The sequence below is a fragment of the Crassostrea angulata genome, chromosome 7, assembly GCF_025612915.1.
Source record: "Crassostrea angulata isolate pt1a10 chromosome 7, ASM2561291v2, whole genome shotgun sequence".
NCBI lineage: Eukaryota > Metazoa > Mollusca > Bivalvia > Ostreida > Ostreidae > Magallana > Magallana angulata.
The window spans coordinates 54045404-54069404 of NC_069117.1; the positions used below are offsets into that span (position 1 = coordinate 54045404).

The following is a 24001-nucleotide window of genomic DNA, read 5'->3' on the forward strand; positions in this document are numbered from 1 at the left end:
CTCTGATAAACATGCATTTATGCACAAGTAGTCTGTACTTTATATTTTGTGAACAGAGGACGAAACCACATACGTGTACAACCAAATAAGAATTGGTCAAAACATGAGAACTGTGACGTATGTTCTACTGATCATCAGAAAATAGGCACCTGTAAAGCATTTGTCGGCTTAGGACCGGAACAGAAATGTACTTCATGGGAAAGAAGCATGATGGATGGTGTTTGCTTCTATTTAAGTTTAAAACAATATATTTCGCAAAAAAATTTAGCACTACTTAAACTCGAATTTGTCGTTATCTAACATTTAAAAAAGTGTGGATTTTTGTAGTGATGTGTCTCTTATCTAAACCATGTTTGTATAAACAAGGTGAGAATAAACAAACTTATCCATTGGTTAAGTTCAGTTCAATTTCTCGTCAGGCAAGCTCGAAGTTCTCGAGGAATCGTGTAGTTTGGTATGGGCTATCTGAGGTAAAAGCTGTAGTGTTCCTCTTCCTCTTATGATTCAAGATCTCGATTAAAGGTCCTGACCCCAGATTTGCAGTGACATCTCGACAACATCTTCCTTTTTTGCTTCCATCTGTGTAATCTTTGAGCAAATAGATCTTTTTATCTTCTGATGGGTCGTTTGACTCTTATACTACTATTGATAGAGTTACTACACTAATTTTATAACTTTATCAATTTATCGATAAGGGATGAACCATGTACATGTCAATATGCCAGATGCCCGTACTTCGGCTTGGAGTCTCAAACATCTTTAAGGTAAAACGAACATTTTGAAATACAAACAGGCAAGTATTAATCAACTTAGCACTTACAGTGCAGCATACAATTCCTTATTTATTTTAGTTGTTCTTCCTGAAAAATTTGAGCTCAGACTTGAAAGTTTTTTACTACCAAAAATATATATACGTATTTAAAGACTACTTAAACTCTTTGTTCAAAGATGCGCTCCGTTTCCGGTAAAAGTATGTGCCAACAATTTTTTCCTCTCATTCTAATTTGAAAAAAAGAAGCAATACGATATCTAAACAAACAGAAAACCTTTTTACAAATAATTTGGTTTATTTTGGTTGAAATTAACTCTTATCATATATGGTCTTCTAATTACTATAAAAAGTTCATTTCTTTTGACGAAAAATGAATTGACACCGTTGGAGGACATTTTTGTCGCATGTTGTACTTTGTTAACTATGCAGTATGTGACGTTGTTTGGGAGAAGCTCTATATTTCGTAACAGAGGAAAGCGTGAGAATAAATGGCAGTGTTTTCTGATGTGTTTTTAAGGTGTGTAAATAGATCTCACCCTTTTCCTCTATGTTCACACAAACGTTTCACTTTTCAACCTCGCCGATTGAGAGTGCAATTCAACTGCATTTAGTCATTATCCTCGCTGTGTTTCCTGTCAGTTGACATGTACACCAGTCGAATTTCGTCAGGAAAACTCCAGAAATATAAAGACAAACGATCGATCAAGTACTACAAATGTTTCTGAATGAAATTCTGAAAATTGATTACGTCGTCGCCAAATTTAAATGTGTACGTTCACTCTTAATTATCAAAATGCAGCGCAGTTATCTCTAAGTTTTAAAGGAACACGTAAGATTTTGAAAGTAAGACGCGTCTGTACGCAAATCTATTGCCTGAAATACTACGTTTTTAATAACTGTGTTAATAGGGTCAGTACGCCACCAAAAAATCCCACTGATCAATGTCCTCTAGCAGATAAGCTTCCGATTGACAAAAATATCGCATTCACTGCCTACATGCAATAGGAAACGTTACATAACTCACGTCGCTCCAAGCTGCATACGCAATACACAGGGGCATCAAAGGACACTAAACGGTTAATCCTCATAACGCTTAATTTCTGACTTAATGGCTGTTTGTAGCAGTTTTTCTGGCAATAAATGACATTACACCTTCGTAAATGTCTCTTTTTTGTTTTCAATCGTGAATTCTAATATTTACTTACATTCATTGTTTAAAAATAACACTACAGGAATTGTATTTAGATAGGTTTCACAAGGGATATTCATGGGTTTCCAACATTGCATGTGGTCAATCCAAGGTGAATGAACGTGCAGGGTGTCACGTATCGGCATTACATCAGTGCTCTGTCCCGAAGACTTCCGATTGCATGCATATGTGAACAGGCACCAATCACAAATCTTTACAGGATAGACCGGGCAAATTAAGATCCGAAACCAGTGCCGTGGACTCTATAACATTTGAAACCGACCACGACACAGCAGTTAATCTCCGTGTGAGTATTTGATTCTTATCACAGTAAAGATAAAATGAATTTGTATGGTATACTGCTTATCTTTGAGAGAAGAAGCACACATTTTATTCTTCTTTTTTTTAAATTAGTTAATGATTATGAGATTCATTAATTAATTGATAAAAATAAATGTTTGAAATATGTATAAGCAATTCATATGAAAGCGATTTTCCATAGCGTTGAAAATCTCTATCAATCGTTTTAGAAAAAAAATATATGTTTCGGAAAATGCTCGAACTTCAAAAATTTTCTTTTTACCATTGAGTAATTGCGTCAACACTGAGATCCATGCGTAACTTCCGAAGAATAAGCTTTCTCTTGTAGACGTCGTTTAACTACCGGATTCTTCAATTTTTTAAAAGACAAACAAGCTTGGCACGTGAATTCCTGACATCAATGACATACTATGGATCTTTCAATCCAATATGTGTCAATTTATATTTATTTTGTAAACTTTGGAATGACATAGACTAGCTACTTCGAGTTCTCTAAACATTGAAGACTTTACGATGGCGTCAGAATGTACACACTGAGTCTTTGTTAAAACGAAATCCCCAAAATGCGGAATTGATGAATTAGAATTCTTCTCTTTTTTTGCGACATTCTGGTAATTGACTAAACAAAATTTTTGACTGCATTTATTTTTGGGAACAGTTCTTCGGTACGTTCAATCTTCAAACAAAATTTAACCATATAGTGTTATTTTCAATATAAACATATAATTTTACCTGTAGTGTGTTTATCTTTGTAGATACTTAAAATTGGGGTTTTGAATTTAATTTAATCAAACTTCCTCCATATTGATTCAAATCGAATCTTATACAATTTTTTGTATGCTATCACAAATTCTGTTAAGATCAAACGTATACCCACTTTTCCATAAAGCATGCATCTAAAGGGGATTAAAATGACCAAAAAGAAAACAAAATTAAAAAAAAAAAATAACAACAAACAAACAAACTAATCAGACATAGAAAATATTTATTCAATAAAAAGGTTATATTTGAAATTTAAGGAGGCCGATTTGGGTTTTTTTGCGGAAAAACTACAATAGCAAAACTCTTTATTCTTAAACCATATTTTATTTAAACCAACTCTAGTTTATTTGCGAAGGTTCATGAAAATCGACCGTCTGGTTCTTTTTAGGGACCATCTCAAAATAGAGGTACATTTACTATAGGAATATATAGGAAACTGTCATTTTCCGCACATCAAAGCAGTTTAAAAAAATACTACAATAGCTTTTTTTCTCAAATTGTTATATATGATTAGTAATATCATTTCCTACCTTTATATGTAAAAAACACAAAATTCTACCGTCTGGTTTTAAGTGGGGGCCATCTCAAAATATTAAAATGCACCAAATTTTGCTATATATTTGGATCATCACGAATGATGATTGGTATAATGGATTCATTCCAAAAATGAGGAAAATGTCCTCGAGGATAGCATCATTCTGTATATAAAATTTCAACAGCATACAATTTTTACTTTTTCTTTTATGTAATTTCTTATAACGTACTCCTACAAAGCTTCATTTAATCATAACGTCATAAAAGCGCAATGGCAATGCTCCCCTACCCCACAACGTAAAAACCGTGTTAAAAATAAAAATTTCCTTTAAAAATCTTAATATTTTTATCTGTATATTTTGTTTATTGTGTTCGATTTTATAAATGATATCGAAAAAAATTCATAAGAAGTATAAATCAACCGTATTTTATTAGAATGCGCAAAAACATGCGCAATGCAAACTAAAGTCGGCCTCCTTAAATCAAAAGTTTCAGAAGTTTTGCTAAAAGGAGATATTCAGAGTTGACTACAGGTAGATACCAAACGTTTGATTATGAATTGTCTTAAAAGTACAAATAGATACACACATGCAGTTTCATGAACTATTTCTAAAACAAAGAAAGACCGATTTCTCGTTTGGAACATCTATATTAAATTTTTCTTGGTGCTTTTGCTTGCATTTCAAAGACTAGGATTTTACACAGTCATATTCTCACTTTCAATAACTTTTACCCGCATTAAGACATCTTGCAAGTGATATATGTGGCTGAATCTTGACATAAACTGTAGCTTAAGTTATTTCAGGGTGGTCGAAATCCGAGAGAATGAAAATCGGCGCACTGATATCAGCAATTTTGAAAACGATGTCAAAATAGCTAAAAGTTCAACATCGAATATAGAACAATTTTGTGTTTTTCTTCAACCCCTTTCAACTGTATTATTCTAAATCAGTTCCAAATGGGCCATGATACGGGGTCTCAAACATTTTTACAATTTATGTCCTTGAAGCTTGAGTTATTTTCTAAGTGATGAGGGTAATTTCTTTGAAGAAATTAACATTCTAGCTAATTATAGGTTTTTGTCAATATGGAGTGAATTAAAAGAATCGCAAATATGTATGCAAAATGGATCGTAGAAACGGTAGGGTTGGAATATATGGGATGTCAAGATTTCGTGCCCCAGTGCAGCTTTAACTAATTAATGCCAGAATAAAATCACTTCAGAATATTTTATGCTTTTCTGCACTAAACAATCACTAAACGTATAAATCTATCTTCTTTTTAAGTTTTAACGTTTTCGTACTTTTCAATAAATGTGGCGTATTTTGACAAGCTCAGAAAATTCTGTAGCAAAGTGATTCGTACGGAAAAAACAGAAAGATGTAAAGAGAGGTTAGTTACCATAATTCAAAATATCTTGATTTATATTTTTTTCTAAAGCTGTAATATGCCGCTTTTGCGTACTTTTATTCGATTACATGTATTTGTAAAAATGGACATTCTTTTCTTCCCATTAGTTAGCAAGTTCTATTTAACTTGACTCTATTGCAAAGAGCTTCATTTAATGACTTTTACCTTTCTTGACCCTTTAATACACCATTGGTGGTTAGCTTTCTTTGCCTTTTAAGTACATCGTTGGAACACGTCTGTTGTATACGAAATACAGAAGTGCAAGAAATAATCGGCGAAACTCAAGAAGTTTGTAATCAGAAAATGGGCATATCGAGAGAGCCACTCTAAAATATCGTTTTTTAACCACTTAATGAACCAATCTGCACTAAGTGTATTTCAAAACGTGGCGATAGTCTCTGCAGAACTGTTATAAATTTTTTGCTCAATTTTGACTTCGACAAATCGTATGTATTAAGTCAGTAGTGATGAGATGTAGTTAAAAAATTAGCAAAAAAACGCGGAAAAGGAATTTTTAAAATGCTGTTCGGTTTGGAATTCTCTTTTTTGTGGGGTGGTATCGATCTTTCTTCTAAGAAACATAACACTTTAAATCTGTTATACTTCCTGATAAAATGAGACCCACTGTTTGGATAACCTTTTTATAATAATACACAATGACATTTAATCCTACCCCCCCCCCCCAAAAAAAAAGTCAAACACATATATAGAACAATATGCAAGACTGTTCGATAAATGAAATGAATTTAAAGCTGATACATAATGTATCGAACAGGTCCTCGAAAATTATAATTAAAGGCAGCATACAGATGGATATGAACTTTAATATTTCGAAAGACAGCTTAGTTAATAAAATATTACGAATGGAGATTCCTTAACTTATTCAAAAGAAACTTTCATGGCAATCCAGCATTTAAATATTGACACAAAATGACATAACTCAAGTTTTTGTTAGAGAGAGCAATGATTACATTACACTGTGAGTGACAGGATTAGAGGCGGGTTATGATGGTACTTAGCCATTTAACAAAAAATAAATAAATAAATAAAAATAAATAATATTTAAAAAAATGAAATAACTCAAGATGGGTACATTCAGATTTCATTTACCTTTCAAGGATATAATTTCTCGTTGACAGGTTTATCCACTTGATATATTGTTGAAATGTTAAAGGTTTTCAAAGTGATAAAAAAATAATCTTTTGAAGACAGTATATCAAATTGATAAGTTTATCAGATGGATTTATTGATTTTCTTTTGTATAAGCTCTTTTTGGGGTTGGGATGGGGATTGACGGTGATTTTGCTTTTACATTTATGTTAACTTTTTCCCGATCTACCGACCCATTTTGGAGGAAAGGGTTTTGAAAAACATTTTATGGCCTTACGATCTTTCTGCTGTTATTTTTGAAAGCACAGAGCCCCCAGTGTAAGGTAACGTAAAAGTAAGGCCTCGTCAATAAGGTTACAGAACTATTTGTTCCTGGTTTTCTCATCCAGGGGTGAAAGCAACTTATATCATAGACACTTGCGCGAACGTTTAAAGATTGAATGATTAATCTTCGCAGATTGCAGGTTTAACGTGTTACTGATTTTGGTGAATGAAGGTCTTTTGCCTTGAAAATGGAAATGAGTCAAAACAGCGGGGAAATTCGGATTTTCCGTCCGCCATTTACTCACTCCCTGTTTGGCAGTACGGTGAGGCCACCCTTCCCCCCTGGGTTGACAATCCCTATCTTCCAATCGTTTTTTGTGCCCAAGTCAGCCAAAAGTCATCAAACCGCTGTTAGCGAAAGGGAGTGATCGCTTTGGGGAAAGGAACTTATGAACAAGATTGCTCGTTAAATATAATGTTTTAAATGAATTTAAATATTAGAACAGACAAGTCATCGCAAATTGAAACAAAAAGCAACATACAGATAAACATCAACTTTAGTCTCTTTTGAACTACAGCATATTTTTAAATAAAAATGATTCTTAAACCAAACTTCAGAAAATATTTTCTTATTTTATGAACAAAAAAATTTCTCGGGCAATTTTGCACTTACATATCAATACAGAATGACAAATATAATTGCTTTTAAGTGGGGGGGGGGGGGGGGGGGGGCAAATGATTAAATAACACTGTGTGTGATTGGATTAGCAGCGGGTTATGATAGCAGTTGGGTGATTTTACAAAAGAACTTTCGTACGATCGGAACTAAGGTAACAGCTTACTATTTCAGTATTCGGTTAATTGTAAAAAAAAATTTAGCCGAATATTTTAACAAATTAAATTGTTGATAATTCAATAACTTAAATTGGAGACAGTTAAGGCGACGAACCGATTTAAAATTGGTCGGAATGAGTTGCAACCAATTATCGATTGCCATATTTAAACCTAGTACATGTGTAATCAAACATCGTTTACTTTTTGGGCATATAATGTTCTTGCTGTTAGGTTAACCCATTTGATATATTGTTGACATGTTTTCATGCTTAAAGAATTGGGAAATAGGTATATAAAAGTAAGGACCAAATCAGATGCATCAAATTGGTAGGATTATCAGACGGATTTATTAGATTTTTCTATCGTAAAAGCAGCACTTCTTTATCGGGAATCTAAATTAAAGAGACATGTAAACGGAATAGCTGGGCGCTTGTCGAATAGTTTAAATACGATATATATACTTAATGATTATCACAATGATCGATTATTTTATTTTGGAGACGGCACCTATATTAGGCCACTATTTCATTAGTTGCGTTTGAAGACAGACAGATTCAAATTTTCAAGAATTTAAATAAAAAAGTACTTGTATGTGGAATCCAGTGAATTATTTTAGCCCATACATCATGTTTTTTTTAGAAAAACCAGGATAAGTTTAACAAGATTTGAGCAAATTTTAAAAGAGAAAATACGATATCCTTTCAATCTTTTTGGGAGGAGGAGTTGGGTAAGATGGTGATATTACATTTTGTCCAAAAATGATTCTTTATTCATTTGTTTTATTTCGACCTACTGGTCCAATTTTTTTTTTTTTTTTTTGGGGGGGGGGGGGGGGGGTTGAAAAACAACTTTACAAAAAAAACATGGCCTCACTTTTTGGTAAAACATGGAGTCACCTCCTGTAAAGGTGACAGGATCCGAATTGGGTATAGACTTACGTAAATGTTTGTTCTTAGTTTCTCTCATCCAGAAGAGAAATAACTGTGCTAATGGTTAATCGTCACAGTTTGTAGGTTAAACGTTCTAGAGATATTTTCCGGATATATAATTTGGTTATTGAAGGGCACTCCTTTTGCCTTGAAAATGAGTCAAAACAGCGGGAAATTCGGATTTTCCGTCCGCCATTCACTCACTCCCTGTTTGGCAGTATGGTGTGGACACCCTTCCCCCCTGAGTTGATAATCCTTATCTCCCAACCGTTTTTTGTGCTCAAGTCAGCCAAAAGTCATCAAACCGCTGTTAGCGAAAGGGAGTGATCGCATTGTGAAAGAACTATCAGATAAAAACAGACACATTTATCATATTGTATATGATTTCCTTAGATGCTTTATTCTTTTAAGAAGGTGGTAGAATTGCGATTGAAATCCGTTTTCTGCAATGTCTTTATCTGAGTTGATGAGTGAGTGATATTTTCTCTAATACCACTGATTAAGTCCTTGGGTTCTGTGTGTGGTCCCCCGAACATGCTTCTTCACAAGGGGGACATTTTGTCATTAATAGATCATAGCGTGCTGGAACAACTTTTCTTTTATTTGATTAACAAGTAAAGAGAAACAAATTTGGATGTATTATTCCATTTAGATTTATTTTACAGATCGTGTTTGCTCAAGTGAAATGCATTAGTTTCTAAATGAACATAAAGCGGCTTATCGTGTTCCCGGGATAATAGGAGTTGTTGTCCGCCTCATTCACCCGAACCTTCAACAGCACGTGAAAATAACCGAAAAATGATACGTTACAACATAATATAAAGGTTATCACGTGACGGCGCAGTCTTTTGCTACAATACGATTTTTTTTTAAACTTGAGCTCTGATGTTCGCCTTTTTGATATTAAATCTGGTGATATACCGTAGCTATTTCATTTATCTGGAGTGTTGTTTTGTATGATATCTAGTTTATAAACTGAAAAGAGGCAAATGTTAAAGATCCGCATTAATCATACCCACTTAAGCAAAATAAAAAAAAAAAAAGAAAAAAAATGAAATTTAAAAAAAAGTGGAAGGAAAGTGATAACATACAAACCCAAGAATGTTGCATTGCATGAAAAACGAAGCGTCTTTTTATTGCATACATGTAGTTCACGCGGACGACAGAGGTAAAGAAATAATCGTTTATTTATGTACCAATGAAAAATGATACCGTTATCATATAATCAGAATCAAAAATTAAGTACAAAATTGACTATAAGTTCTTGCCTGTGCTATTGTTATCCATCATAGCAGCTTAGACAAACGCTTTTAGACAAACTTATTAACTCTCGAGTCCAGTCGAAACCTTCCATCATTATAATTTGCATCGGTCAATTTAACGAGGTCTTCAAAGTTGTCTCCTTCCATTGTCTGGTTTTGACCCATACATTACGGGGTAAAAATGCCACTAATTTTCTGTAGTAGCGAGCGGTAATGAAATTATTTATTAAACGAGCTGCTTTTTGTTTCTTGAAGAGTTGTCCAATCAGTAGAATGCTGAAGAGAGGCAGCGATGAGACGCGGTCGCTTTTTATATAGCGAACGAAAGTCTGATATATTTAAAGGTAGAGATTATGATATGCTTATGTAAAACGCTATGCAGCAGTACAAGGGCTCACTTTCTCGCTCGTCGCTCGAAGGGGATGAATGTTATAGACCTAGATGGTAGTGACTATAACTAATGGGGCCCTCTTTTTCCGTGACATTACATATAATCTTTTAATTTAGTAATCAAGAAAATCACCGCGTGTGTGTCTTTTATTGTGTATTACTGAGGACTAAATAGTTTATGTCATTCGTCGCATTAATAACGCTTTCTTAACACGTCTTATGTCAAAGTTTAAACGCAACAACAGTTGTCCTAAGACTTTAAGAGTTTAACCCAATGTGATAGACAGAAACGCACTTATTTGCAATATATTATGCAAACGATTTTATCCAACTCTTTTAATATTTGCTCAAAAATATTAACTTTGACATGCTGCGGTTTTATTTCATTGCAGATTTTTTAAGAGCGACGAAGCGCTTTAAGTAAAAACGGAAGAAATTAACATTATTGGAACCGTTCTTGGGAGTGTGAAAGCGTCAAGTGCCCAATCTCGGAATCAAAAAGCATACTAATTTTTAAAGTTAGAAATAGTATTTGTGGAATATGATCAATTGACATTGGTCTTTTCTCGGGTGATGTGAAGATCGCCTGCTGTTGACAATAACGACATGTTTATGGAGGAACATGCTATATCCAAGTGATTTAGGAGTACTCTGAACTTCGATATGTAGAGAGCTATAAGGTTCGATTCGTATTTAATTTCAATAAACGGGACTTGTTGAAGGATTATTAAGACATTTTGCGACAGATTTCACACACTTAACCAAGTGATGGATTGTTCTGAAGAGGCTAAAATGAACTTTGTGGCGGACAAGTGGTCAGATACCCCGAAACATTCAGACAGGTAGGCCTTAACACTGAATTTCCTAAACAGAACTGACTTTATGAAAAGGATATACATTTTATCTATATCTTTTTTTAAATTGTAACATGGTAATGTAACGAACTGAAGCTTTTTTCCGATTGGGACTTTTGGGGGACAAACCCTTCTTTTACAAGGCTTACTTACATATACGCTAAATTACACTCAACAGACTGGGGTCTTGTGAGTGTTGTGTTATTAGTGGCACGAAGTCGCAAATTTCCTTTCCCCAGTATCTTTCTTCCTTTTCCCAATAATTGTTCATATCACTCTCGTAATTTTGCTTTTTAAAAATTCCAGAAATTTTTAATTTTGAAATTGACGTGGTTATTATTTTACAAGAGAAATAGAAAGGTAAGAAACTTACATGTATTGAATTTTGGATGACAGCTTTGAAATGCATGAATACGAATTTCCTCAGACATATCTTTAATAGTTTTTGAAGAGGAAAACTTCATTTATCACAATAATGTGTATACATTTCAATAAAGATAAAGCACGCTTATAAACTTGTAAGTGAGTTTTTATTGATAAAGAAACGTTTATTTAACAAAAGAAAAGTGCTTCTTAATCAACATTTTTTCTTATCCGCAGTACTAGTCTATTACTATAATTTTATGGGGTTTTTTTATAGAACAGATTATCGATAAGTTCCAAATAGCACATTTTTTGGAAACAAATCTCTATATTTAGATATTTTATATCTCAATATTGAATGTAGGTCGCAAATGACAGCGCTGTTTGCGTTCATTAGCCAGTTCTGTGTTGTCGTCCCATTGTCGTATCTCTTCTTCTTCGGCATATCTGGGATTTATTACCGTAATGAGATAAATAACCTTAATGACACTAAATGCGTTACATAATGCGAGGAGTTTTGTTATAAATGACCTTCACATCGTCATCCAGAAATAGTCACAGTCGGGGGGAATGACACTATACCTCCTTGTGTATATAAGTGGTATGTCAAGAAATAACTGCTCTCTGTATCAATACGTTACACAACTAAGCGCCGGAAAGATATAGTTAATATGTATATGAACCTGTATAGTCCGCAATCTTAAATCCGTTTTAAAGCTATAAATTAGAGCTGAAAATATTTCAGAAGCTGTTAACCCAATTTGTCTGTCTGTGTGTCACTCTGACATTGAGTCCACCGCAATTTTGTCCCCTACCCAGGTACAAGTAAACTAACCAGAGGATTTTTATTTACCCTTTTAGAAGATACTAGTAACTATCGATGAGGGTGAAATATTTCTCAAATAGCTTTAGGCCATTGCAAGTTTTTTCTTTGTTTAGCGTCCATCCAAAACTCAAAAACCTATCTTTCTATCAGGAAAAAAACACAAACCTTAGAAAACAACACAACTTTAAAGGTTCAACAAAATAAAATTTGCAATATATTTTGAAGTATTTTCTTCATTTTGTAACAAAAATACAAAAATAACAAATACCTACTATATGATTTTCATTTTGAATGGTGTTATATTTGATATCTGATCCAGATTTGAAAATGCGATCCTGAGCCCGACGATCTAATTTTATGAACACAACCATTGTGTTGGTTTTTTTTTAAAATTTTTACATCTCAAAACTAATCCGTCCGCGGACGCTAAACATAGAAAAAACTTGGAATGGCCTTAGCATGAGTAGGGGATATTTTCGTATTTATTGCTAGCTCTTCTCTCCTTTGGTCCAGGGGAGGTCAAACTAAAAAGTGAAAATATCTGTGTATGAATACCTAGAAATAAATAAAAATGCAGATTGGTTCCATACTTATCACTATTCCAAAATCTTGACACCTGTGTATGTATCTATGTCAGTAGAACTCCGCCTCAGGTGTGCATTCCCCTGCATTGTCTATTGCTGCATTGCAAATGGAGTCATTCTGGATTGTAAAGATACGATGTAATATATTTTGACACTTTCAACATCTGCTGATACGCATCAAGTGTAATAAAATATGTCTCCCTTAGCTATGGAAAACCTCAAAACGATGAGAAAAAATTATTTAGGTTATCATGATGCAAACTTATATATATTTTAGTATTTCGGGGAGAAATATATCTTTGAATTAGAGAATGTTTCAAGAGAGGGCCATAGGCAGTTGCACATTCATTTTCCCCATGTGTTTCGGAGTTTTTCGTGTTTAAGATAAAAGAATGTTTTTAATATAGCAAAGTATTTTTGTTATAAAGTAACAGTTACAATTTCATCTTTCAGCGGAGTAAAAAGATAAACTATGATTTTATTTTTAAATTATATGAACATGACAGTAAGGATTTTTTGCCAAGAGAAAAGGAAGCTAGAGGTGTCGATGTGCCAACTAGATCCGAAGTACAACTTTAAAAATGTTAAAAACATAAAAAGTGGTTCTTTCAACTTGTTTGTTTCTAGGTTTAAGGCGAGAAAAATCCATTATCTTTAGTCTGTATTTGCCGTGTCTACCAGGGATGTTTACTTGAACATTTTGCAAACCTCGCCTCACCTTAACATGGTGCAAAAGTAAAGGTCCTCTATCTTGTATTCCAATGCTGAGCAACACTCTGGCGGGTATTGATAGCTCTCGTCATGTACCTGGCTGCTAACTACAGCAGAGCATTTATCAAATTTCAACTATTTAGAAATTGGGGAAGTTTGAATAATAAATCCTATTTTTTTTTCTTAGCTGACTTTCGAAATACGAGTATCAATTTAGCAATATTTTCATTCGATTTAAAAATAAATCGAAATATAATGTTTGCAGTGATTTAAACGGATTACACCGACCTCTTTTCAAAATAACCAGGAACTCATGACGATCTATAGAGACCTAAAATGTCACGAGATTACGTTTGAAGATTTCATTTTTTTTTTCGTGCAGACATGTCGCATATCGCGGTTCCTCTTGACCCAGCGTGTCATGTCATACTTGTCGTTCTGGAACCTCGATCGCGAGGCCATGAGGTCGGCCAGATTTACAACTTTAATCACATTTCACACACATCTACTACTTCTGAACTTACGATAGCATGAGGATGATTAATCATAATAGAATTACAACAAATCTAAAACGTGTCATTGATAAGATTGCGTTTTTGTCCTTGTTGCATGGAGCTTTTAATCCTGAAGTTCATAAGCCGGAAGGAATGTCGAATTTCTAGAAAAAAAGTAGGATATTTTATTACGTTTTCCGAAATTAAATAAATCTAATTGCCTTCGCCTGAAATTACGTTATAAGCTGTATATATTGAATAGTGCGCATTCAGACCTGGTTGTGACTGCAGCGTTAATTCGTTTATCGCCCTAAGAATGAATTTTGTTTAACTTTATCAGAGGGTTCGTAAACTTAGACATTATCTGTTGCAGTGTCATGCTCGTTTGCCCCGTCTGCTCGTACAACAAATCCTGGTTTTTATACCTGGGGTTATCATATCTCCCCATACCTCAGACAACTTAAAGTACCTTTTCTGCTATCTCTCATAGATGCTGGCTACACAAATGTTATCAGAGACAGATTGAATGCATTTATTTTTTTCTGCATTATTAAGTTAGTGATAAGCCTTGAGAGGTGAATAACTTGCAGCAGTTTCATTTTATTAATTACTTGACGGCGATAGCTTTTAAATATGTAAGGTTGCGAGTAATTTAAGAGTCAAACGACTAAATGTGCAGTTTAATTACGTGTATACTAGTATATGGCTATAATCATTGGGCGACACTACATTGATGAGTAAACGCGACGTTTATCTTCGTCACTGAAGAGATTTTAGCATCTTTATCATAATACGGACTAACTTTTGCATATATTATTGATTAAGAATGTCAAAATTCATAAACACCTTCTACCTTTGATTTTCTAAACGTTTCGCTGCATTCCTTTTATGCAGAATACGAACGTGTGGTGAAGACTTAATATGCAGCCCCTTTTCTTTCAGTCTTCTAGAATTTGTATTCAAGAAGGAGGCCATACGTCTGGTTGTTATGACAGTTGGTCAATAAAAGCTCAAGTATGATTCACTCCTGAAGCCCCGCAATCTTTCACAGACTTGGTCCCCAAGTGAAATGAAAAGTGTAACTTCACTTAAGTAACGAATCCCGGGATCAAATGTTAGGAGATTTATGGACGCGGAACGCCTATAAGTATCTAGACTATACAGTCAAACATGTACGCCGTCAACATAAATTACACAAGGAACCTCGTTCTTAAACCAAATGCAGGTTAGTGGAATGTGGACTAAAATACTTGGTTTTAACCGTATTTAAAAAAAGTCAGTGCAGGTCATTGTTATAACATTGTCATGTAATCGTGAGAGTGCGTGCTAGCGTTCAATCAGAACATGTTTGGGTTCCATTGGCCGTGATTTGATGTGTTAATTTGATCCTGAAGCTTTGTTAGGTCGGAGTCTGTCACATCGTGACAGTCTCCCCAAGTTATCGCTAGCTTTATACTGTTGTTACCCGAGGTAAGACCACAGTGTACATTCAATTTTAGCAAAATGTTAGGCTAAGATTTTTGTTTCATGTAGTTGTATGGAGCTTAATTTAGACAATAGTTGGATGATATTCTATTATTTAATATGACTCCACCTGGTCCAATTATATAGGACTAGTATATCATGCCTTTTCAGACAGGTATTTCAGTTTTCTCTAGTTATTAATCATCGTTTTAGCAATACCTTATTTTGCCCACAAAATTGTCACAAAAGTTGCTATTTTCTTTCCTAATTGCATTTGCCGTTTTGTGAAGGGTTGTTATTTGCGCATCTGTTTTGGGGTTATGTAATGTTAATGTGTGAAAATTTGCTGGCGCGACAGTGCCATGATACAGCTTTTTAGACAGAAGACACCGTTTTAACGACCCTACACTCTGAACTGCTTGTATTCTATTATCTAAGGTTGACGTTGCCACAAGGAATGAACTAAATAGGTCTGATGGATGTTATCTTAAAATCATCGAATGTAAAATCAGTTCAGTATTCTAATGATCTAAACTCTTCTGGCCATCGCCATTGATTTGATCAACATAATTCTATTTCACACAAAACGCATTCTATCTGGCGCTAATATATTCATATTTGACCACAAGCGACTGAAATCGACGAAACTCTTCAAAATAGGCGTTTTATGCACGTGCAGATATGCATATCAATATATATCATATTTTTCATATTTTTTACTGAAAATTATGTAATCAAATCGCCAGTCAGCGATAACGTTATCTGTATTTTCATTCATATCTTTTGATATGTGAAGAACTTCGCCATCTGTTGTCAAACTTGTTATATGGAAGAATCGTAAAACTCCGCGGAGAGATCCCATCTGATCAGCCCATGTAACCAAGGTTATATGACGGATCGTCTGCTTCTATGAAAGAGAACAAGACGTGATCGAACGATATTTGCAATCGTCGTACGTGGTGGAATGACTTAAATTCTCTCGTAAAAATGGTTTACCAAGCATGACTCCATTTAAACTCTCTTTTGAAGATGAAGGTCTTGGAATACCCACCCATTTTGATATCTTTGAATGAAGAAATCTTCTTTTCAAGTATTGTAGAATGAATTAGCAAATTTTTCAAACGTAATTTGTGAATTAAAGTGAGATATGCGCTCGTGTGTACCTAGTGAACTGAATTCTTTGGGGGCAACTCTTAAGTAAATTTATACAAATGAATTTTTTAGTTGTACTTTAATTGATGGTAAAACAAATGATTCTAGACGTTTTCTGATGCATGGGTTCGGACTGGCTAAATACAGATTAATACGTTCTTTTTTTTCCAGACATCCGCTTGAGTACACCGGAAATGTTTTGTATGGTCGTGTAATTAATTACAAATGCCCATTAGGTTTCTTCATTACTATCAGTTATCTTTGTTGTGTACTTTTTGTGGTTTTTAAATATCCTATAATATTTCCGTTGATTTTAACCTAACATCACCTATCGCCAGGAAGCCCCTTCTTGCCAAACATGTTATGAGGAAATTTTTAGTCGCCAAGAAAATTTAAAATCTTTATCAGTATAAAACAGGAACCAGGTCCTCTGTTTCCAATTGTTTACAAACAAAATACTTCGTACTTTAAAGACTTGACCAAATTCTAGCTCTACATTACCACAGTGACGTCACATCAATCTGTAGACAGATTTTATCTTCGATGGAATTTCCGTTGCGCTTGTCTCCATGTGGAAAAGTGATGCAACATCGGTTTTCTTGAATTGCAATCTTCGCTCGCCGTCTCTATCGCGCATATAACCTTGACTCCTCGCCAATCTTCTGCTTTACACATTTTTACATATGCGTCTAAGGATAAGATTACATGGAGAAGTCAATACAAGTTTTATCCTAATCTCATCTTAATCCAAGATAGGTGGTTCAAGGTCGCTTCAATTGCGTCATCTGCAGAGATTAAATTAGTGCCCGGAAATATAGACCGTCGGTTGCTTGAATACTAGTATACCCCTTGGTGGTCCAAATTAATCACGGAGCTGAACCATCTGGAACTGACTTTTTACACCTGTACTATAGCGTGCCTCTGATCGTTAAATAAGCCGTGGTAAATTTATATTAAATTCGCCTTTATCTAGTATCATCCGTTATAGATGGAAGACTTCACTTTTACTATCTCTCATCAGATGTTATCACTATGGCCCGTAAAATAAAGTAAATTGATCAACTGTGGAATCTCTTATTAGAGTGAATTGGTAAAATATTTATGTTGCGTCTCTATAAGCTACCTTAAGTTTATATACATACAGTAATCAACCTTCCTCTATCTAGCATTAACTCAACTACGAAAAAAACCCTTATCCAGTGTAGTAAGTTCAATTTTCTACCACTGAGCCAACAAATAAAAATATTTATCCTTTAAATCTATTTGTAGTTATGAAACTCGTTGCACTTTAAATAGGCAAAATGTTTTATATAAGATAAAGATATTTTCAACCGATAAAATTCCACCTTACCTTACATTCACAATTGCAAATGGAATCATCAATACAATAGTTAAATAATTGAGTCATAAGAAAGTAGTATTTATGTTGTTAAAAATTATCCTTTGTCTCGTTCTGCACACATCGAATTATTTACATCTATGTTAGTACAAATAAACAGAGGTAATATTTTTAAATAGATTAATATTATATGGAACATCATTTGTCTATGCAAGAAAGAGAAAAATTAAAAACGAAATTTTAATTCCAGTAAATTATGCATAATTGTGTGCAGTATACAATATGTATTTTATTACCATATTGAAAGGGTTTCGTCTACTCAACTACCACTCCTACTTCTCACCTTGTAAACCTTTGAAAAAAAATTGAAAAACATTTCAATTCATTTCAGTGTTACACAAAATCGATGCATTAGTTTCTTCAGGTATTCAAAAAATCATTGACTGGCATTAGACTTGTCTGGGTAAATCTTTTGTATCTATTGACTCGCAGGTTTGAGTCTCAATTTTTAATTGATCTCGTTCTATGCGACCTGTATCATGATGAAAAGCAAACTTAAGAAAGCCTTGCGAGTCATAAGATTCAACTGATTTCTTGACGTCGACATCTAATTACACCTCAAAAATACGATTTCGGAGTCTTCATGTTTGAGTTTTACGAATACATGTACATACAGTTCAACTCGGCTTTAATTTTAATTACAAAATCTTTTCATTTTTTCTTTATTAATCAATACAACCCTTACAAGCGTTTTCTTGACAATAACAATGAACATTATTCTCCTAACCGAATTTACAGGGTAGAGAAGATACTTATGTACAGTATATACAAACTACAATATATATAATAGATAAAAATCATAGGTACATGCATGCTGGAGGGATAACAGATAATTTAACCAATTTAAAAAAGTGAAAACTCATAGAAGCAAACCCAAAATGATTACTTCCGGAAAAATAAACTTAAAACTGAAGGGTCGGCTTATATCGGTATAAGGTCGGTCAGGTATTAATCTAGAATGCACTGTGTATTTATCTTGTATATGTAATGTTTTGAACTAAAGAACTCGTGGTATCTATGGAAATTTGTCGATAATATTCAATGCGGAATGGGACACAATATATTTTAAAAGAACATGACTTATGAAATATAATCTTTTGTACACTATTTGACATTAAAATTTTCAATCATTTTTAGTCATATTAAAAAGAAAGAAAAAAATCGTTCTTAAAGACATGACTTGCGCACCACTTGTCGCCTCGGCCAATCAAATCATACCTTTTATATACAGTAACCTAAGTACGTTTGAGTTTGCTTTATCGTACAATTCCCAGTATCAAAGTTGAATTTGTGTAAAGAACGCTAGAATATGTACGTCAGTAAATATGGGGGGGGGGGGGGTTCTCTCCTTAAAGTTTGCTGAGTCGTGTGCATCGAAGAGTTGTGCGCATTCGAAATTGTAAGTGTAAGAAATTATAATGTTAGTCTTACCGTGTTCACCGACCTTTAAAACAATCCAAAGTATTAAGAAATATATTTATGGGCATCATTTCAATTGGTGTGAGTAAAGTATCCAAAAAACTCCATATATTCATTAAAACAAACGTATCTTCAAACAAATGGTTCGATATGGAAACCTCATAATGGTTTTATATGGAAACTTACCAATATTTTCAAGCATAAAATCAATCCCTTAACAGCATTGAATCCATATAATTTTCCTCATTCTTTCAAAAGTACATCAACCTTTTCGTTAAATAGTCCTGACAGACTTATTTTCGTCTGATCTTTTTATTTCCAAAACCATCAACTGTATGAACTTTTTTGAGTCTGACAAAGTCTGCAATTGTGATGGATGTGACCTCTGCATTTTCGATTTGAAGTCGTAAATCACCTGCCGGAATTGGGTTTATATTGCAGTAGGTAATAACTCAGAGACCTGATGTTATAAAGGTGTGTTGAGTGATTTATTGATGCATTGACTGATTAATGAACAGGGTCGGAGTTGAAAATCCGAGAAAATTTCACCAACTTTTCATTTTTATCTTGTGACAGGACGTAGCTATGGACTAGAGAATAAGTATGTAATCAATAGTTCCCATGGTTTGATATGAATAGGTCTTTGATCATTTGAAAGGTCTATATATTACACTTTTTGGGCCCAACGCCTGTCACTGTGTTTGTTTGTCGGAACAATTGAGGCTGTCGCGGTCATGTTCTAATCAAGTATTTCAAGCGAACGCTTTCATTCACGTGAGTGGGGTACCACGATGGGGCACAAAATCAACAATTTACAGTGTTTTATGTTGCTTTTATCTCCTTTATTATATTTGGAAGAAACCCCCAAAACCCGATTAAAACTGTAATTTTACCTAATTCATCTATGTTGTAATGGTGGCCGTACGTTAGAACTGAATGTATGCATTAATTTTGATTTTTCCTTTACAATGTTCACCGTTGTCCTTTGTAATCTATGTTAATTTTTATTTCATTCACACAGCAATTTGCGATTTAGAAGAATTTTTTTAGAATTCAACGAAAATTGACATTTACTACATTCGACCTTTGACAGACTGTATGCTTGTCTATAGATTATGCATTGTTAGAATTCACGTCTCATTTAGGCCTGCTTTCAATCGTCACGTGGACAGTTTTGTCGACAGTTTATAACTGTCAAACGTACACATTAGTATAAGCTCGTAAATCAAGTTTGTTAGGAGCTTCTTAGTTCCTTTTAAAGGACACCTTCAAACTATTTTGCCAGTCATTTGAGGAACGTCACATGGTGAAGCAATGAACAGAAATCAGCAGCACTTACTTGATTGATTTTGTTTGCCATTTAGATTTAGGAGACATAGAGTATTTTTTTTTATAAATAATTTTCTGTGAATGAATATGGAATGTTTTCCACATAGTTTAAACACTATAGAGGCATGGTGCGTAAAGATTTTGCTGAAGACGGTTGGATACACTGTAATGATTGGGAATTCCTATGACACTAAGTATATATTTGTTCATGTTTTTTGTGAGAGTTTTTTCGGGTATATCGAGTAAAGAGAGTGGTTGAATTGATTTATGATAGTAAAGACCCCAACGAGAAGATCACTTCTGGGGCGCCACAATGGAGTTCTTTTTTAAAACTTCCATCATTAAATAGTTGTAGTTAACAAGTTCCTGTGAACTACAGACTCTGGTATTTAACAACATCATTCTGGCCTTTAACACAGAAGACATTCAAACTCTCGAATCAAAGTTTTATAAAAATCAAATTCAAAAATCAAAAATAAACCCAACCATATTAAACTATCCATATTTTGTTTACATGTGAGCTATCTATATCTGAAATAATACAATTCACCATAATATAAATTAATATCATGAAAAGAAATCATGCTTTAAATTTTTGTTTCTTTGTTTGATTATATAATCAAAGTACTGAAGGGACGGAAATTGATTTATTACTTTTTGTTTTGAAATCAACGATATGTAATTTCGCATGGCAAGTAGTTTCTTAGCTGTATTTAAATATTTACGCACATTTTTTATACGGATTCTCGGACTTTTCCAACAAGAATTCCGAACTAAAGTCGGATTAACCCATTTATAAATGTTGAATGATATTTAAAAATAGAATTGACGCCATCAAACTCTTTGATGCATTATGTATCAGTAATCGAAATATTTATGGAAAACCAATCGTACCCAAGCAATTTTTAACAAACAAATTCATGTAATGATAAAGCCAAAGCTGAAGAAATGGCGGTTTGGTAATCAATAGCAGCGAACCGGTCTTATTAAACTCAGGAGGAATACATACGACTATAGAAAATATCATCTAAATGTTCGTACCATCTAAAATATGACTATTTTCAATGTATTTATTAATAAGTTTTCTTGAAAAACAATGCTTCTGAATACATTTCATTGATTTTATGGATTATTTTCACTATTGTTTTCAAGTACTAAGTCTTGTCAGTGGTGATGGTTTTCCATACATAATTTATGCTTAAGTCCAAACACTGTTTTACTTTCGTTTCGACAGAGAAACTGCATCGAAGAATTTATTAAAATCAACTCCCAAAAATTGATATTAATATTTTTATTCTGTTGACAAGTACATTTGTGTTATAATAAGAAGTCACGGGTCGAAGATTAGTCGATTGATCTACTTATTGATGTTAAACTTCACTTCAAGCATATTTTTGGTGTCGATAAAAGGATTCAAAATATTTAATTTGAGCTTGGAATCCTCGGCTACTAGTATTTGGGTTGGGTTTTTTTGGTCGTACCATCAAATAGAATTGTCGAAGACTTCGCTTAAAGTCTCTTACAGTCTCACTGACTTACAGATGATCAAGTTAAAGTTCAAATAACATCGCTTGGCAAAATAGTTGTTGCTTCCCATAACCTCGTGGGTAGCTGCAGAAGGGGTTCGAACTCCTGAATTTGGCCTCGCATACCAAATTAGAAACTTATATAAGAGATTTGAAACTTATTGTTATGAATTGGTGTGATTTAAGAAGTATTAGATAACCAATGACTTATTTTTAAAAGCGACACGTAAGGAAAATGATAAATGTTGGAAACAAGAAACTCTTCGTAGAGTAATGCTTAAAAAAGTCTTTTAAGTAATCTGAAGTTCTGTTTTACGTGGTAACAGTAGGGCTTATACATTGTATGATGGATTAGATACATCCCAGATGTAATTAAAGCGTCTAGCACAGCTATTCCGAAATTTAGCTTTGTTAATATTATTTGTATCAGTTTTCCCTTTTATCAATATCAATTTAAGATCTCTGTCATTATAGAACATAAAAGGAGCTTTCCGAAAAATCGATTTTTCAATCCTAATTATCGTATTCGGCGCACCTTTAAGAAACAAGCTATGAGCACATATACCACCAAACTAAAGTAATTAATATGCTAAGGCTTGGCTCTTCCTCATTAAAGAACTTGTGCAGTTGTACTATAACATAAAACACATGTGACAAAATCTGGTATTTTCATTCATTGTATTCAACCTATTCACGACGACAATGATTGCATCATTATTCAGTTCCCATGCCTCCGCTGCGCCGGACGTGTTCTCCAGACGGGGAAATATCACGGTAAGATCTCCGCTACCATTCTCGTTCTTTAATTAATGATAATTAAAACATTCATATGTAACTGCGGCGTTTTTAACACCGATAATACGGTAGAATTTCGTCCGTTAAATGTTTTGTCTTTTGTTAAGGTTTTCATGACAATTAACGTTTGGGGTTTTTTTTAATTACGAGTATTATTCTAACAATTAAATAATTTTTAAAATACATTTTTCTTTTTTTCAAAGAAACACCTCTTATATTTTGTTACCTTCCGTACGACAGTAAAACACTAACCACGCGTTCGTAGGTGTTGCATCATCATGGAACGTCTATTATGTTTTCATTGCGCGCCATAAAAATTTAAATCAATAATTCATTCATTTTTATTTGTAGTTAAAGATACACTCATACTACAGGTTTGATTATAGTATGCGATTAAGAATGAATTACATTAATTTATAAACTCCATCAGGTAAATACCATGTTTGATCGTACCAAAACGAGTTCCAGGTATTGTTCATTTGACCTTTATTTCTCAACATGACCTTGACATTCGATATCTCAAGGTAGTACATGTAGTTAGAATAAAGCAGAAATCGACTCCCTCTGTTTCTTTTCATTGTTGCAACAGCTTCTATCCGAGCCAATATTTGTAAAATTACATCTAAACCCTTCCGCACATAAGACGTAGCGCCTCAGTCGTGCTTCTTTGTTGATTTCAATTGTCGCTTTAAAATACGTTTTTGAATGAAATTCCCCACTGAATTTAGTCAATGGAGATTCATTCTCAAGACTGTTTAAATCAATAAATCTAGGCCCGTAAATGCTACCTGGTTCATAGTCTGAGCTCCATGTCAATGATATCTTTCTTTTCTGGATTGCCATTGCTCGGGGTTTGAACTTTTCTTCATTCTTCCTGCATTGCATCAAAATCTTTAGTTTTACTTATCCAGTGAAATACCGCATGGTAATAACATTTCTTACATAAATTTTGTCCTGTTCCATTTTGTTGTTAAATCCCTGATAATAGAAAGTACATTATTTTTTTAACGTAAAATGTGAGGAGAATCATGTTAAGCTAATTTGTTTCATACAGTGTTAAAAGGAATTTTTGTGTTGAAGCATCAAATTTAGTTAAGGTTAAAAAAAGTCGTATCTCCTGTAATGTTTGTCATTGTGCTTTGAAAACAGTTGACAACCCTCGTGTGATTTTTTGCAGTGGTATCTAAACTGTGCTTTCGTTTCTTGACTAACCACCCACTTTATGCAGATTAAATCTCCAAATATATACTCAGATAGTTTCTACTTACATAGATCTTTATGAAAATCAAGATTTAAACGAAAAAAACC

At 33.8% G+C, this 24001-nt stretch overlaps 1 protein-coding gene across 5 annotated transcripts in view; it reads left to right on the plus strand.

Moving 5' to 3' along the window:
• Window positions 1-2018: 2018 nt before the first annotated feature.
• Window positions 2019-24001, plus strand: part of LOC128192665 (uncharacterized) — a 30075-nt gene continuing 8092 nt past the window's right edge. Inside the window, exons 1-2 of one of the 5 annotated variants that reach the window (XM_052865536.1) lie at window positions 2019-2268; window positions 10170-10619. In XM_052865536.1, the coding sequence (XP_052721496.1) occupies window positions 10546-10619 (74 nt within the window). In that variant the 5' untranslated portion in view covers window positions 2019-2268; window positions 10170-10545. Of the gene's footprint in view, window positions 2269-9768; window positions 10620-20438; window positions 20567-22575; window positions 22673-24001 lie in introns of those variants that run through there. The other 4 variants (XM_052865537.1, XM_052865535.1, XM_052865534.1 and 1 more) reach the window with 4 other exon arrangements.